This window comes from Gracilinanus agilis, chromosome 1, assembly GCF_016433145.1.
Source record: "Gracilinanus agilis isolate LMUSP501 chromosome 1, AgileGrace, whole genome shotgun sequence".
NCBI classification, from domain to species: domain Eukaryota; kingdom Metazoa; phylum Chordata; class Mammalia; order Didelphimorphia; family Didelphidae; genus Gracilinanus; species Gracilinanus agilis.
Window position 1 is genome coordinate 737,714,147 of NC_058130.1, and position 18,376 is coordinate 737,732,522.

An 18,376-nucleotide genomic window follows, 5' to 3' on the forward strand; every position below is an offset into this window, starting at 1 on the left:
ATACTAACCGTATGTGCACCAAAAGGAATAGCCTCCTTTAGAGGAGAAACTTAATGAGCTTCAGTAGGAAATAGTAAAACTATGCTAAGTAGGGGACTTCAATTTCTCCCTTTCAGATCTTCTAGGTAAATCAGATAAAATAAACAAGGAAGAAGTGAAGGAAGTAAATGAAATTTTAGAAAAGTTAAAAGTAATAGAAAAGTAAAAAGAAAATGGAGAAAATTGAATGAGAAAAGAAAGGAATATACTTTCTTTTCAGCAGTACATGGTACATACACAAAAATTGACCGTGTATTACGGCATAAAACTTCACAACCAAATACAGAGAAGCAGAAATAATAAATGCATCCTTTTCAGATCATAAATCAATAAAAATTTTAATAAAGGTCAAGAAAGACAAAAAATTAATTAGAAACTAAATGATCTAATTCTAAACAAGGAGTGGGTCAAAGAATAAATTAGAGAAACAATTTAATTAAAGAGAATGACAGTGAGGATACAACATATTGCAATTTATGGGATACAGACAAAGCAATGTTTAGGGGGAAATTTCTATCTGAATACATATATTAATAAAATAGAGAAAAGGCAGACCAATGAAATGGGCATGCAATTTAAAAAACTAGAAAAAGAACATATTAAAAATCCCCAATTAAAGACTAAATTGGAAATCCTAAAAGTCAGAGGAGAAATTAATGAAATTGAAAGTAAGAGAACCATTGAATTAATAAGAGTAGGAGTTTGGTTTTATGAAAAAACAAATAAAATAGAGCATTAGTTAATTTGATTTAAAAAAGAAAATAAAATCTAATAACCAGTATCAAAAATGAAAAGAGTGAATTCACCACCAGTGAAGAGAAAATTAAAGCAATCATTAGGAGTTATTTTGCCCAATTATATGCAAATAAACCTGACAATCTAAGTGAAATAAATGAATATTTATAAAAATATAAATTGCCCAAATTAACAAAAGAGGAAAGAGAATACTTAAATAATACCATCTCAGAAAAAGAAATTGAATAAGCCATTAATGCAGTCCCTAAGAAAAATCCTCAGGGCCAGATGGATTCACAGGTGAATTCTATCAAACATTTAAAGAACAATCCCAATACTATATAAACTATTTGGGAAAATAGAGGAGGAATCCTACTAAATTCTTTTTATGACACAAATATGATACTATTAACTTAGCCAGGAAGAACAAAAACAGAGAAAGAAAATAATAGACCAGTTTCATTAATGAGTATAGATGTAAAAATTTTAAATAAAATACTAGTAAGAAGACTACAGAAATACAACACAAGGATCATTCACAATGATGAGGTGGGATTTATACCAGGAATGCAAGTCTAATTTAATATTAGGAAAACTATCGGCATAATTGACCATATCAATAACTAAACTAACAAATCACATGATTAACTCAGTAGATACAGAAAAACAAAATATAACACCATTTCCTTTTAAAAACACTAGGACAGGGGCAGCTGGGTAGCTCAGTGGATTGAGAGCCAGGCCTAGAGATGGGAGGTCGTAGGTTCAAATCAGGCCTCAGACACTTCCCAACTGTGTGACCCTGGGCAAGTCCCTTGACCCCCATTGCCTACCCTTACCACTCTTCTGCCTTGGAGCCAATACATAGTATTGACTCCAAGACAGAAGGAAAGGGTTTGAAAAAAAACAACACTAGGAAGCATAGGAATAAATGGGCCATTCCTTAAAATGATAAATAATATCCACCCCAAACCGTCAACAAGTATCATATGCAATGGGGGTAAGTTAGAAGCCTTCCCAAGAAGATCAGGCAGGTACGAAGCAAGGATGGCCATTATCACCAGTATTATTTATATCATATGTATATAAAAACTATATTAGAAATACTAGCCTTACCATTAAGAAAAGAAAAAGAAATTGAAGTAGGCAGTGAGGAAACTAAATTATCACTCTTTGAAGATGATATGATGAGGGGCAGCTGGGTGGCTCAGTGGATTGAGAGAGGGTCCTGGATTCAAATCTGGCCTCAGACACTTCCTAGCTATGTGACACTGGGCAAGTCATTAACCCCCATTGCCTAGCCCTTACTGCTCTTCTGCCTTGGAACCAATACACAGTATTGATTCTAAGATGTAAGGTGAGGGTCTTTTAAAAAAAAAAAAAAAGATGAAATGATGGTATACTTAAGAGAATCCTAGAGGATCAACTAAAAAACCATGACTTAGCAAAGTTGCAGGATAAAAAATAAACCCATATAAATTGTCACCTTTTCTAAATAGTACCAACAAAGTTCAGCAGCAAGAGAAAGGAGAAATTCCATTTAAAATAACTCTAGACAGGGGGCAGCTGGGTAGCTCAGTGGATTGAGAGTCAGGCCTAGAGATGGAAGGTCCTAGGTTCAAATCAGGCCTCAGACACTTCCCAGCTGTGTGACCCTGGGCAAGTCACTTGACCCCCATTGCCCACCCTTACCACTCTTCCACCTATGATCCAATACACATATGTTAAGGGTTTAAAAAATAAATAAAATAAAATAACATATATAATATATATGTATCATAAATAACATAATATACAATATAAAATACCTGGCAATCTACTTTCCAAGACAAACATAGGAATTGTATGAACACAGTTACAAAACGCTTTTCACACAAAGTCACATCTAAACAATTGGAAAAATAAATTCATCTGGAAGAATAAGACATCAAGAATACAGAGGGAATTAATGAAAAAAAGTGAAGGAAGGTGGCCTCGCAGTACCATATCTCAAACTATATTATAAACTAGTAATCCTCAGGTCAGTCTGGTACTGACTATTCAGTGGAATAGATTAGCTACACAATATACAGAGATAAGTGACCTTTGTAACCTTGTGTTTGAAAAACCCCAAAATCCCAACTTTTGAGATAAGAACTCACTATTTAACAAACACTGTTGGGAAAACTGGAAAATAGTATGGCAGAAACTAGGTATAAACATCTCACTCCCTATACGAAGATACAGTCAAAGTGGGCATATAATTTAGATGTTGTGATACCATAAGTAAATTAGGGAAACATGGAATAGTTTATCTGGCATAAGAGAAGGGAAAATTTATGACCAAGTAAGAGGTAGCATTATGAGATGTAAAATCAATATAATCAAGATTAGAAGGGAAGAAACAAATTGGGAAAAAAGTTTATAGTAAGCTTAAAGGTCTGATTTCTCAGATTTATTGAGAACAAGGTTAAATTTATAAGAATACAAGTCATTCCCCAAATGACAAATGGTCAAAAGATCTGAACAAGTGGTTTTCAGATGAGGAAATCAAAGCTATCAATAATCATGTAAAAATTTCTAAAAGACTCGATTAGAGAAATGCAAATTAAAAACAACTTTGAGGTACCATTTTACATGTATCAGATTGGCTAATATAATAGTAAAAGAAAATGATAAATCTTGGAAAGAGTTGTCGCAAAATTATGATACTAATGCATTGTTAGTGGAACTGTAAACTGATTCAACCATTCTGGAGGGCAATTTGAAACTATGCCCCAAAAGGCTATAAAAACTGCATACCCTTTGATCTTGTAATACTATTACTGGGTCTGTATACCAAAGGGATTATAAAAAGGGGGAAAGGATCTACCTGTCCAAAAGTATTTATAGCAATTTTTTGTGGTGGCAAAGAATTGGAAACTTTTGGGATGTCCATCAGTTGGGGAATGTCTGAACAAATTGTGGTATGTGTTGATGATAGAATAGTATTGTGCTATAATAAATGAAGAAACTGATGCAGAGGTGAAATAAGCAGAACCAGAAGTTCTGCTTAGTTCTGCATAGTAACAGCAATATTGCACAATGATCAACTGTGAAAGATTTAACTACTCTCAGTGATTCAATGATCTGGGACAATTTTGAAGAACTTAAGACAAAGAATGCCATTCACCTCCAGAGAAGGAACTGTTGAAATCAGAGGCAGATCAAAGTATACTATCTTTGTTTATTTACAGTTTTATTTTGGAATTTTAGTTCCATATGAGTATTCTCTTACAAATTGACCAAAATGGAAGCATGTTTTGCCTTGTAATGCATGTATAATCCAGATCAAATTGTTTACCATCTCCAAGAGGGGGGAGGAGAAGGAAGGACATAATTTGGATCTTATAATTTTGGAAAATACATAGGAAATTGTTATTACATGTAATTAGGGAAATAAAATATATTAGAAAACATAGGGAAAGGGAGGGTTTTGGGGAAAAGATAATGAGTTCTGTTTTTTAGCATGTTGAATTTGAGATGCCTATGAGATGTTTAATTTGAGATGTTCAAGAGGCAGTTGATAATGCAGAACTGGAGTTTAGGAGAATGGTGGTGGCTGGGCAAGTAGATATAGGAATTATCTGAGTAAAGGATATATTTGAACCCTATGGAGTTGATAAGATCATCAAGCAAGATAATATAGAGAGAGATGATAAGAAAGCTCAAAACAGAGCTTTGGTGGCTACACATGGTTAGTGGGAATGTTCTGGTTGATCAGCACAAGAGAATGAAAAGAGATCGTCAGATAGAAGATCCAGGAAAGCACAAAGTCATGAAAATGTCCAGAGAAGAAAGGATAATCAATAGTGCCATATGCTGTGGCTAGGTAAAGAAGGGTGCAAATTGAGAAAAGAATTAGAATAAGTTTTGGCAATTAAATGGCTATTGGTAACTTTGGAAAGAGCAATTTCAACTAAATGATGAATAGAAACCAGACTGCAGAAGATTTAGAAGTAAATGAGAGTAGAAGCAACTAGTGTAGAAGACTTTCTGAAGGAGTTTAGTGAAGAAAATTAAGAGAAATATAGGGCAGAAGCTGGCATTAGGAAGAAATGAGGTTTTTAAAGGTGGAGAAAATATAGGCATGTTTGTGGACATCAGGCCACAAATCAATAAATAGATGGAGATTGAATATTATTTATATTTATATATGAATGTTATTATTTTTACTTTTACCAGAAATGTTTAATGCAAAGAATTTCCCCTACATAACTGATTCACTTGATGTTCAGAATTACAGTTATTTTTTGCTTTTCCCTTCACCATAATCTTTTATATTAATTAGCTTTAGGAGTTTGATTGAATTTTACAGAGAAAATGGAGTTGATAGAGTGGCAATTCACTGGAGAAAACAGGAGAGGATGCAGTCAAGGGTGCATATAAAAGGGGTCTTCCTTGGGGAATGAGAAAATTCGCTTCTTGGCATGAGAGAGGGGTGAAGAAAGACACAGGAGATAACTGCGTGACATGAAATAAGGAGATAGATAGAAAGAGGGATCTCTCAACAGGCAGCCTCAGTTTTTTCAGGGAAGTATGAGTCAAGAGTTCCTAGCTAAGAGGTTTAGATAAGGCAGTATTTGGAATAACCTCAGTCTTGAGTGGGATAAGAAATTGATTGGTAGGATATAAAGCATTTCCTTTCAACAACAAGGGCCCAAGTGAGATTATATAATAGATTTGTAGTGGATCCAGATTGTGATTTCTTCTGGCCCCATGTAGAGCATAGGTCCCATGACAGTGTGAGCAAACCACAGATGAGGATTAAGGGCAGAATTGGTAGGAAAGGACAGTATAAAACTGAACTAATGCACTAAAGTATTTTGGTCGTTAAGGAAGGATGTTGGGATGGGCACTGATTAGAATTACCTTCTCATTGTTTCAGAGAAAAACAATTTATCTTTTATTGAGACGTCAGCCTTGGATTCAACCAATGTGGAAGAAGCCTTTAAGAATATTCTCACAGGTGAGTGGTGCCTTGGGCTGGGGTAAGCACAGCATGGGCATGGTAATTCAACCCTGGCCTGAAGTAGGAATCCAAGAAGCAAGTCAGTGGTTTTGGTGGCAGAAATTATGAGCAGTCTTACATAGCCTGTTCTGCTTACAAGATGCTTATTTTCTAGTAATGCGTGTATTCATTAATGTTCTCTAAGAATTAAAAACCATAAACTGTTAGTCACTAAATACAGCTTTGCCAAGTTAAAGGAACCATGGATTGGAGAGTCAGGAGACTATCTCCTCATATCTACATATCACCTAAGATAAATCCCTTTCCATCTTTGGATCTGTTTCTTTATAAAATAAGACTTTGAACTAGGTAGTTTTTAAGGATCTCTTCCAGCTTTAACATTCTTTGAAATTCTGTAATGAAAAAATATACAGTATTGCTACATTATAGTCAATGTGGAGAAAGGAAATGGTCCAATGAAACAAAAGGCTATAGAGAAAGGTCCAAAGGGAGAAGGGAGGAAAAACTCAAAGAAACATGATAGTTTGGAGGGGGGGGAATGTTTCTGTATGGAGAAGTGTGGCCATCAAGGTGGGGCAGTAGGTAGAATATGGGGCCTGGAGTCAAGAATGTTCATTTTCTTGAGTTCAAATCTGACCTCAGACACTAGCTGTGTGATTCTGTTGGCTTCAGTTTCCTTAACTATAAAATGAGCTGGAGAAGGAAGTTGCAAACTACTCCATTGTCTTTGCTAGGAAAATCCCAAATGGGATCATGAAGAGTCAGACATGATTAAAATGACTCAATGATAATGTGGGGAAATAGCAGGTCTTTTTTCATTTCCAGGCTTTAAAGTTTATTTTAGAAGTAAAGCTTTAAAACTTATTTTTGACTAAAGTTTTTTTTTTTTTTTAAATGATGGGAGCATCTGGTTGGCTTAGTAGATTGAGAGCCAGGCGTAGAGATGGGAAATTCTGGGTTCAAATGTAGCCTCAGATACTTCTTAGATATGTGACCCTGGGCAAATCACTTAACCCACCCCCCCCACCCCCATTGCCTAGCCTTTATCATTCTTCTGCCTTGGAACTAATATATAGTATTGATTCTATGATGGAAGGTAAGGTTTTTTTTTTGTTTGTTTGTTTGTTTTTTAATGAAGAAAGAAAGAAATTTTTAATGATGGGTATAAGAAATTTCTAGCTATAAAAAGTCCCTTTGATATTCAAAAGAGTTCAGATTTCCAGATCATCCAGAGATTAATAACACTTGTTTAATTGTCTGGAACTTCCTCCATCTTCCCTTGATCCTCAACCCCCAATAGAATGTTTGGGTTTGATTGGTCCTAGTAGGGACCAACAAATTTGTTTGAAGAAAACCCCCTCTAGAAGTTTTAAATGCTTGTAAACAGCTCATCAACTCAAATGAGATCCCTAGCAGTTCTGCTCTGAATGGGATATCATAGTAACTGTTCAGGTATGGCGTTACTGTAAAGTGGTAAGATATAAACAAAATAGTATTTTGGTTTTTGGTGAAATTAAACCATTATATATACTTAAACCAGCCCATTATCTGTCCCTGGTTTGGATGTCATGAATGTGTTTAGGTCTAGGAAGTTAGAGATAGGATATGTTCATAGTAAGTACTCTCTTCTGCAAAAGCTATGGACAGGTCAGTTGTCAGTCACTGAGATTTTTTGTATGATTCTACTGTCTATATTTGACATTCAGAATCTGAGGGGCTCAGGCTGATGACATATACTATCCTGGGAAGGTAAGAAGTAAAGTGTAACCCATTAGGACAGAGGTATGGCCAAATAGAACACCTTTCAGTTTTCTGGTACGTTTGGATAACTTAGCAAGTAAGTAATTACTCAAAGCAAAACTCACAGGGAAATGAGAGCTAAATATTGGTGGGGCATGAGAGCAACCAGAAGTTGGAACTATTGGGGATCCTGTGATTTAGACGTGTAAAGGAGAAAAAATGGGTTTTATGGGTTCAGTATATTAAAAGGTGGTCTCCAGAGGATTGAACTATTATCAATCCTCAATTAAGTATAATCTCAAGTCAAATTTGAGGGTTATGGAAGTTTATTTACATGAGAAGAGAGAGGAAGTACGGAGATAAGAATCTATCCCACTGATTAGTCCAGGTAGATCTTAACCCTCAGCTGTGGGTTAAAGGGCCTGAGGCCAGGAGGTGAATGGAGCAAACTCCACTCACAGAGTCTATAGAAGGAAGTTTCCCAATAGAAGTTCAGGAAGATTCAGTCTTTAAACTCACCATGGGGAACAGTCTCGATCACGGACCAGCGAACCTCTCTCTCAGGTCCCCTTCACCACACCAGTCGCAGCCTCACTCCCCCTCCCTCTTTGGAAGGGGTTACACATATATGTCACTTCAGTGCCTTCCCCTAGCCTCCATGACCAATCACAATAGACATTTTCTCATAGAAAGCGTAGGGGGCGGTGTGTTGATTCTGATTCATTACTCACTCTAGCACACGTGGGTAGGACCTCCCAGAATTGAAGGTGCTCTCACCTTTGGTGATTAAATCTAAAGGTGGGCCGTGTAGACTTAATCTAATTATCACAGACCTAGAGTGTTAGCCGGGTTTCTGAGGGCAGTGAATGGGATATGAAGTCTATGGTGTTCCTAGACCTTGTACCTTGTCTCATCTGCAGCAAAAATTATCTCAAACATACTGTTATTGCCTGAAACTCACTGCTCTTTTAGGAGGTCAGAATTAGTTATGTTGCTCCATATCTTTTATTGCCAGGGAAGGATAGCAAAGGGAAGTTATTTCTGCAGGAGTCTGTCACCAGTGCTCAGGTCCTGAGAACCATTGTCTGAGGAGCTCCACTGGCCATTCATGAACCTGATTTGGATTCGGGAGGAAAGAAACTTTCATTTTTGGTTGCCTGGTATTCAGTGTTCACATCCTGGGCTGGATGTTATACTTTTATATAGGAGAGGAGCTCTCTGGGGTCCTGAGAGTTCAGTAGGTCAGGAGTCACAAGTGGGACATCTTCTGTGTTCCCTGGATTCCTAGATCTGGCTGCCTTGGTCCATCTTTCTTGTCAAGCCCCTCAGGGACAACTGAGACTTTGGAATTGAGCTACCAATGGTGGTGTTTTGCAGGGTTAAGGGAAGCCCCTGTCCTTTGATGAGGGCAGGGCCCTTGCCTGGGGCCATTGTCAGTATCTCCTTCAATGGTATTGCTGCTCTCTTGCTTCTGCTGCTCCTGTAGCATTATGTGCCATGCCTGACAAATACTCCCAGTGTCTGCCCATTCTGAGAAGTTGCCCAAATCCTAGCAGACCCAGAAACTTTAGTGGCTTCATCAGTCATGGTTAGGCACACATACAGTTATCTACTGCAGCCCTCCAATCCTAGGAAGACCATCCAACTTGCCAACACAGTCTCCATGGAAGAAGGTTTCCCCAGAATCTAGAAAGACAAAAACAAGGGGAGGGAAGAGACATCCCTATTTACTCTTGTGTCAGAGATACCTTCTACTTCTCTCTTCTCTTGTCTATTCTCCCCATGGAGCTGATTTTTCTTGAGCTGGTTACCCCTTCTTGGGTTGAGGCCTGAATAGACCTATGTTCTGGGCAAGAGGCAAAAAAAGATGGGAGGAATAAAGGGGGCTAAGGTTATGCTATTTACCTCCTGGCTTAAGAAGGACAGGACCTGACCAGACTGAACAAAGCTGGCCCCTAGGAGTAGGTGAGACAGGAGTCAAGTTATTCTCTATTGAAGAAAGTAAGTCCAGGACTGCCTTTGGTTCCTGAGGCTGATTCCATCTTCAGCCACACCAGGAAGCTTCTGGCAGGAGAGGTCATGGGGTAGGGAGTTGTACCACCCTACTCCTGATCTGATCCTGTATCTATTCAATGGGATAAGCAGACCAGCCTAAGTGAAGTCATTGCAATAATCCAAGAGGGTTTCAGATCCCCGTTCCCTATAGGACTCCATTGCTATTTTTACTAAAAAGGAACTCCATTATAGTTCAGCCTTAAAAACAAACCAAAACCAAAAAAAAAAAAAAAAAACCAGCCAGGTAAGTGGTATTTTGTAGTTGAGGAAACTGAGGCAAACAGAGGTTAAGTGATCCTTCTCATGTAAGTTCTTTCATGTCCCCTAAGGCTGGCTTAGCATGACATACATGAAGTATGCATGTATGAATTCTTCAAGGTCCCTAGTGAAGAGAGGGAGATAGGAACAAGATGCCTAGATGGAAATGTTGTGTGTTGGAGCTGAGAGTGAATCCCATCTTTACTGAAAATTGGTACTGAAGTTGGGAGTGATGGCCCAGACATCTCTGCCTGAGGGACTGCTTGCTTATATGTAAATGGAAGTAGGGGAGAATTACCAGGACTTCCTGTCTCCTTGCTCCTGGGCTGCTTTCTTTGCTTGGGTCTGTTTCTGCTCCCTGTCATCTGGACCAGGGACAAAAGGCACAGCTCAATGGGACACATCTTTCAACTGTGCATGTTTCTGCTGACCTTAACAGGCTTCTTTCCTGTTTGTCTAACCCAAAGTTTCTTTGCCCTTAGAGATTTACCGCATTGTATCCCAGAAGCAAATTGCTGACCGCTCTGCACATGATGAATCTCCCGGCAACAATGTGGTAGACATCAGTGTCCCCCCCACCACCGATGGACAGAAATCCAACAAACTCCAGTGCTGCCAGAACCTGTGACCACCTGCGCCCAGAGGCGCCTTCCCTGCCTGCCCTTACCTTGCTTCAGTTAGAAACGTGTGTGCACGTCTTTGCAGTATCTCCTGTGATTCAGTGACTCTTTGTCATCCTCGTTTCTTCCCCCATCCCCACCGTCCATTTTTGAGCATTAACTGTAGGCCTAACCTCACTTTTCTCTCAGGCTCCCAGGGGAGTGGGCTGACCTTGGACCTGGTCGTGCTGGCTCTGCCCCCAGAGGGTGAGCCCTCGCTGCTCCCCTGGGCAGTTCCACTTGGTTGTCTAGTGATTGGTGGGAGGAGGAGGAAGCAAGACCTCATTTATGACAGCTGAAGGAAGATAATATCTACACTGATTTGCTTTCGCATTTAGCCCAACTTTTTCATAGACCCATAGACCTCTTGGGAAGATGGGGAGCAGGGAAGGAAAGAGGATGTGCTGAAATTAAAGAGGGAAAAAATCTTTTCCTCAGATGTCCTTTTGTGTCCAATTGAAATCCTTTGATGAGCCCCAGGGTTCTCTTTGGTGGCTGAAGACCTATGGTGAGGCTGCTGATGATACGCTCCCCAGAGTTTCCTCCCTCTCTTGTGGCTAGCCTCTGGGCCTTGTTCAAGGGAGAGCTGTTGCTGGGTACCCTTTTTCCCAGGAAAGAGACTCAGGAGCTCTGGGGCAGGCTGAAATGTTGGAATGATTTGTCAGCCACCAGAGAAAATCCTGTTCCTCTACCTGAGTGTCCAGCAAGTGCCGGTTCTTCCTTTGTGGCCTCTCCCTCCTGTCCCAGAACCCTGGCCAGTGTTAGCCTGTGCAGGCCCTTGTTAAACTCCTTTCTGCCCCCAGCTCCCTCTCTGACTCGCCATCTTGCCTGAAACCCATTTGCAAGGGAAGCAATATTCTCATGTTTTGTATATAACTGCACTTAGAGTTTTCGGGTTTTGTTATTGTAGAAAAACATAGATTCTTTATACATTTTGTAAGATTTATGCCAAATCATAGCTTCTTGACCCTTTCCTCCACCCATTATTCTTTAACAATTAACTCTCATGGCTATCATTTTTCTTCACCTTTACTAAAGAATGATTCTACTTCCTGTATGCAGACCGTGTTCTTTGCCCTTGTCTCATTTCCTCAGTGCCAGGATGCTATTTGCAACAGTTAAACTTTTCCTGATGCCCACTAGCCTCAGCAGCAATCTTGACTACTACTCATCCCTGTCTGATATGACAAGAGAAATTTGATCATGTTCCTGCTTTCTAGAGAGTCAGGCCAAAAAGTCACAGTCCAGCCAGGCACCAAGCTTGCCCCAACTATATATGGGCTTATTTACATGGCACCCTGAGATCAGCCAGAGGAAGAGGGGCCACATGTTCATGCTGAAGTGGGGCACCCCCACCCCTTTGCATGTTAGGACCTTGGTTGGCTTTTTCTATGGTGCAACTTGTACATCCTGAATGAGTGATAGGCAATGAGAAGAGCCAACATTCCAGGCATTGTTTGAAAGCCAGCTTTTAGAGTAAAGTGGAGGCGTTTCTCTTCTAATTGTATATGTAAAATTTAAGACATCTTCCCAAGGTTAGTTGATAACCCGTTGAAGTTGCTTTGGGGTCTTGGCAAAGTGAGAACTAGTTGTTCATTTAACTTTCAAGGTGTGTCTTGTGTGGTTTCAGGAAAGTGTCTAGGGTCCTGGCCTTGTTTCTCTCCTATTTGGGAGGATTTCATTGATGGTCTTCCAGGCTGATGTGGGGCTTGAATTCCAGTCAGCTCCCAGCTTCAGAACATAAGTTGCCACGTGACTTAGAGAGGAAGACTCTTCCTTTCCTGGAGGGCAAGGTCTCGGTGGTCCCAGGAATGGCGGCAAAGTTGTTGCTTTCCTGGGATAGAATGGATGAGGGGCCATCTGCGTTTTGGAGTCTGTTCTGCAGTGAATGTATGCTTTCACTAGCCTTAAAGGTAAAGCAGAGCCTTTATCTCTGCCCTGTTGGCTAAGCTGTATTGGCTTAAAAATAGGCACTACACCTGCCCTTTAGTGTAGTTTCTTTTCCTCATCATCTCTGGGCTGCTTTTAATGTACTGATCTTGTAAATTTACAGGAAGTCTGCTGTTCATTTAGGAAAGCAAGTGATCTTTGGGCAGAGAAGTTGAAGGAAGAGCCACACTGAAGTCATTCAGCCTCTTATTGGACTCTGATGTCAGCTGAGCACTCACAAACCACCCCTCCTTTGAGGAGGAGTCAGGCTCTGAAATGCTGTTTCTTTCCAAGGAAATGCCCTGCTCCACACCTGCATGAACATTCAAGCCAGGCCTGTATTTAGAACTCCCAAGCCTTGTTCAAAGTCCTTTGACTAGTTTCTCAGCTCTGTAGCAGGAAATCGTTGTAGCTTTCAAGAGTTTAATGGGGTCTTTTCCTTCTGGCCTAAGGCCTGTGCAGAGACTTGTTAGTATGGTTTGGTGAAATTTTTAGCTTGGTGAAATTCCAGGGCCTCCAAGGCTCTGCTGTAGGAATACCCTATAATACTTTCAAGAAACCTGGCTAATTGAAACTAGAGCTGTTCAACTCAGTGCTTCAGCTTGCCTTTCTGACTATGTAGAAATGGGCTTATGGTTATGGCAGGGATAGAGTTCTGGGAGGAATACAGGAGCATTCATTATTCAGGATTCAGGCCTTCCAAGACACCACCAAGTTCAGGACAGGCTACTGAATAGCCCAAAGACCATCCCTTCTCTTTTAGACCAGGGCCACTATCGCTGGAAAGGAAGATGGAATCTTTTTGGTTGTGACTTCCTTTGACCAAATTATTCAGGTTTCACCAGCTCAGAGACCTTCCTAGTACAGCCACTCTCCAGGGCAGTGTGAATTGACTCTTAAGCCACCCTGTCCTGGGCAGCTGTCTTCCAGGGCCTTTTGCTATCGCTATCTGGTTTCTTGCCTGAGGGTGAAGATTAAGGCCTTTTATTTTTTTGGCCTCTTCTTTCATTATCCCTTTGGATGATCCAAGTTAGGAACAGGGTCCCAGCTAGTCTTGGCCATGAGACAAGCAGGCCTGGGCCCACCTGGTGCCTTCTGCTTAAGGGTTGGGGTTGGCTTTTTCCCACCTCTTCCTTGGCATTATTGGTTCCCACTTCCACATTGGTAGCAAACTGCAGTCTGCTACCTGCTGACTTTGGCAGCTAACTTGCATCTAGGTGTTTGTGAAAGTTGTTATCTGGAAGAAGAGACTTCTGACCTGTGTGGCATAAGAGAGAAAGTATGAGTCATGTGGCTTGAGACATGCCCCTGAGTTCTGAGGGGTTCCGTATCCTAGCTCATAGGCTGTCCTGGAAGATGCTTTTCTTTGGAATGACAGGCTGGAAAGCCATCAAGGGACCTAAGCCACTTATGAGCAGCTAAGGGGAAGTATGCCTGGGTGTAGACTGACCAGAATTTCCTACTCCCCCATAACACACACTCAGTGGGTTACTGGTAGAGTGACTAAGCTAGCTGTAGGGAGTCTTCTGACGCAGTCCAAATTTCTGGGTATGATTAGGTTGGTCAATAGTGGACATTGCTGAGTAATTGCTACACCACAAATGGGCTTAGTCTGCATGGGAAACCCAGGGCTAGAGCAGACAGCTCTGTTCATTCATCTATCTGTTTCTTCTGCTCCACAGCACTTGTATTCAGTTCAGCTCAAACTTCTTTGTAAATAGAGCCCTGCATCCCTGGATTTGTGCATGGTTATTCTGTGTTGTGGATATAAAGATTGCCATACCAAAGTGTCTGTCTCTGCCCAGTCCTTCTTTCTCAGAGCGGGGTGGGGTGGGGAGGAGTGGTAAGAGAAAGGAATTAGATGGAAAGGGTAGCAATGCTGTTCCAGAGAATAGAATCAGGACTTGTTGAATTGGGCATTCACTCCTTAGCATATACCAGCTATACCTGGGACAGAGTGTGTAAATCTGGTCATGCCCTTTTCAGAAGGACTTTCTGGATTGACCAAGATGTTCCCAACACTTCTCCTTGGAGTCCTCTTTTTCCGTTAGACTTTAAAGCTGGCAGTGTTGGAAGATTCTTCCTGAGTCCTACATGATGACATTGCTCTTATTTGAATTAACTTTAGTCCCCTTGTGCCCACTGCAAAGAATGCTCTTTTGAACTCCCCTGCCTGACTTAATTGAGTGTTCAATAGCTGGCCTATCCTGGAAACATCTTAGAAGGAAGGAGGTCCCTGTCAGCTCCTGAGGGCTGATGATGTAGGACACTGAGTTAAAGTCAGATCACAAAATTAGGAACTGCTGCCCTCAACAAGAGTTCCAATTCTCCAAGAAAATATGCCACTGCCTTTACCCTCTGAAATTATTCATTTTTTTTGTTGTAATACCTTGAAGAAACCAAGTTGTCTGTGGAATTAGAGGAAGATGACAGCCACCAAAAGCATCTCCCCATCCTCTACAAAGCTGGGACACAGGTAAGATTGGGGTTTCATCCAGCAATCAAAAAAGTTTTTCCATAAAAGCCAGGATTGCCAATTTGGCCCTTTTGTAGACAGGTTTAAATTGATTCCATGGAACTTGTCAAGTGCTCAGAAAGGAATGTTTGACCCATTACTTGTCCTGAGAACAATTCATAGTAGAAGACCTTCCTTCTAAGGGTGGAACTGAGTGCAAACATTGGAATAAAGAGATAATTTGTTTTCATAATGCTTTTATCAAAGCATAATCAACTAGTGAAATCCTATTTTAAGGATTTAGAGTTTTAACCTGGAGAGAATCCATGAACCCTATACATTTTTAAACATTCTTATAACTCAGCATAATTGATTTCCTTTGTAGAACTGTTTTACACAATTAAAAACCTTTTTCTGAAAAGGGAACCATAGACTTCAGAATAGCAAGTGGTCCACAAGATTACCCCCCCCCCCCCCAAATTAACTCTTGTTTTCAAGTTTAGGATTTAGAAAAAGTGCTTTAAGGTTTGCAAAGTGTTTGACTTTACTTAATACTGGCAATATGGGATTGGAAGCAATCATCCCCATTTTACAGCTGAGGAAACAGACTGAGGCTTGTGACCTTGCTAGGGTCATATAGAATTAGAGGTGATATTTGAGCTTGGGTCTTCCTGACTTTATTTAGGACTTTTTTTTTTTTTTTTATTGGCTAGAGGTTGTGATTTACCTGGGATTAATTACAGGAGTAATAAAGAACCTTGGTCATCTGGGTTCTATCCACCCCCTTGCTTTTTGCACTACAATATTTAGTCTTCAACTTCTTTACATTTCTTGCCCCCTCTACTCGGTCCCCACCCCAGCCTTGAAGTAGGTGAGGCAAGTGTTATCCCCAAAAGTTGAGGAAACAGGCTCACTGAAGTGGGGCAACAAGTGTCAGTGAGAATATGAACCCAAATTTCTCCTACCTAGCCACAGCCACCACATCTACACCACTCTGTAGAATGAAGCTCCTCCCAAAGGGCTGTCATGATCTCTGCCTGCCATATTTGTTAGTAGACCTGGGATTATAAAGATGGGAAAGGAATCAACAGAGGCTAAGGAAAGAAAAAGGTGTTTGAAAAAGGAAGCTAAAACCACTGGTTCTTAACCAAAACATAAAACTATACGAGAAAGATCACCCTTAGGTAAATTGTCAAGTACTTTGAAAATCTTTTACAGGACTATGGAAATGCTAGCTGCAAATGTGTATGATAAGGCCTAGGAGAAAATGTTGGGTCTCTTTACAAACACCACCGATAAGTAGACAGGCATTGGAGGCCCTAGAGAAAATGGTTTGCTAAAGGTCACACATATCCCAAGTAGTGGACAAGTCTCAAACCAAGCCTAGTGGACAGATTTTCCAAGCCTTTCTGGGCAGGCGCATGAGGGCTAGCCCTCGCTGCAGTTGCTCCTAGATTTCCCGGGACCTGGGGGTGGAGTCTCGCGCGTGGGGCGGGGCCGGCAGTCGATCGGGCGCGAGCAGCCAAAGATGCCGTCTCTGACGCCACTCTAGGCCCCGCCTCCCAGGCAGCTTCTCTGGGCGCCTACTGGCCCCTGCTCCGCTGATGCCTGCCTCCATTGGCCGCGGGAGCTGTCATTGGGGCGGGGCGGGGGGAGAAGACTAGGGCCTGGACGCAGCACTGTAGGCTCCCGGGCTGGTCCCGGAGCCGCGATCAGACTGGAGCTGACGGGACGGGCCGGGGCCGCCGTCGCCGCGCTGAGTGGAGCCCTGGGCGGCGCGGCTCGTCCCGGCCCGGCCCGCGGGACCAGGTAGGGCAGGAGTGAGTCCTCAAGCTCAGCTATCGTGGGGGGAGGGAAGGAAGGGGCGGGAGCCGCGGCGTCTGACTGGGCCTAAGGCGAGGCCTGACAGGAGCTAGGGCCGTGTCTGATCGGAGCTGGGCCCGAGCAGTGTCTGACAAAAGCCAGCCGGACTGGGGTGGTGACTGACCGGAACCGGGCAGGGGCTGGGGCTGTCCGGAACTGGAACCGGGTGGGGTCGAGGCCTCTTGACTCTAGCTCCGGGGCGGGCCCGGGCGGTGTCCTGTCTGGAACCGCTGCCCCCCTGCCGAGCAGGCTCCCGCTGTACTCGGGGTGATGGACGGAGTGGCTTCCCTCCCCCACCCCACCGAGGAAGGGATCCGGGATGGTCCCTTAGCCCCCTCCCATCTGCTGCCAGGACCTGAGGTGTGTTTCCCCTGCCCCGTGACCTGCAGAGTCCTCTCCTCCCCCGACTCCCTGACTATCCTTTTGGGGATTTGCTGTATCTCCTTTTCACCCCGCCCCCGGCTGTGGCCACGTCGTTTGTTCCCCCTCCCTTCTCCCTGTGGCTATTATCTCCGGTGGATCTGCCCCACCGCTGACCATCTCATCTTCAGCCCTGCCCCCCGGAGTGTCCTAGTCCTCGAGACTCTGACACATGGTGTCTCCTCCCCTCCCCCTGCCTGGACCTGAAGGGGGTCCCCCCCACCCCCCGATTCACATACCTGGCTTCCTCTCCACCACCTAAAACTGTGATGATCCACAATTCCACCTCCTATCCCACAGTGCCAGTATTTAAAACAGTTCCTAGTATATGGTAGGCGCTTTTTACCAAGTTCTTGGTCAACACCCCTACCCTACCAAACTTGTCTTCTTCCCCATAACGAAGGTTGTGACCTGAGTATCTCCTCCCCCACCCTCAAGGCCATGATTGGCCAATGTTTCTGCAAGCAGGCTAGGACTGACAAGAGTTTACATAAGTATCCCCAACACTACTCTAATTCTTTCATCCACAGTATTTTCCTCTCTACCAAACCCCGTGCTCCAGGATGAAGGAAGGGACCTGGAGACTTAAAGCTTAAAGCATCTATTTTAACCTTGAGGGAGTTGTCCTTTGGCAGCCACAGGATTCAATCCATTTAAGGCACAAATGGCATCATTATCAAATTTATAGATGCCACAAAGGTGGAAGGGATAGCTAGTTAACTGGATGACAGAATTGAAATCTAACAAGGTAGATCATTGAAGTTTAACAAAATGAAGTTAGCTTGAGATAAATGTGGTCTTTAGAATTTAAAACCAAATTCGTTTTATAGGTATGTAATAAGGAGATGCAATTCAGATGAAAAAAGGATATAGGACTTGGTGGACTGCCAGGTCAGTATGAGTCATGGATGTAGTTTGGCAATCAGAAGAGACCCAATTTAATTAATGAAAGTATGTTTCCTTGATATTTGGAAATCTTTGTAATATGCCCTGTTATATTGTGTTCTACTTTGTGTGCCATACTTTAATTTTTTTTAATGTACTGATCTGTTTTGTTTTTACAAAGCAATACTTCTTAACCCAGAAACCCTTTTGCAAAAAATATTTCTTAAAAGTTTATCATTAAAAACTAACATCTAGTACCTTACAAAAAGTACTTTATATACATATATATTCAATTATATTAGTAGGAAGTACATCTGATGTTATTTTTATTTTACAGATGAGGAAACT

General features: G+C 41.9%; 1 protein-coding gene across 1 annotated transcript in view; it reads left to right on the forward strand.

Annotated features, from left to right (window-relative positions):
• Positions 1-14,192, forward strand: part of RAB11B (RAB11B, member RAS oncogene family) — a 42,762-nt gene extending 28,570 nt beyond the window's left edge. Inside the window, exons 4-5 of the mRNA XM_044672765.1 lie at positions 5,681-5,761; positions 10,300-14,192. Coding sequence (XP_044528700.1) covers positions 5,681-5,761; positions 10,300-10,445 — 227 coding nt within the window. The 3' untranslated portion in view covers positions 10,446-14,192. The remainder of the gene's footprint in view (positions 1-5,680; positions 5,762-10,299) is intronic.
• Positions 14,193-18,376: the final 4,184 nt, after the last annotated feature.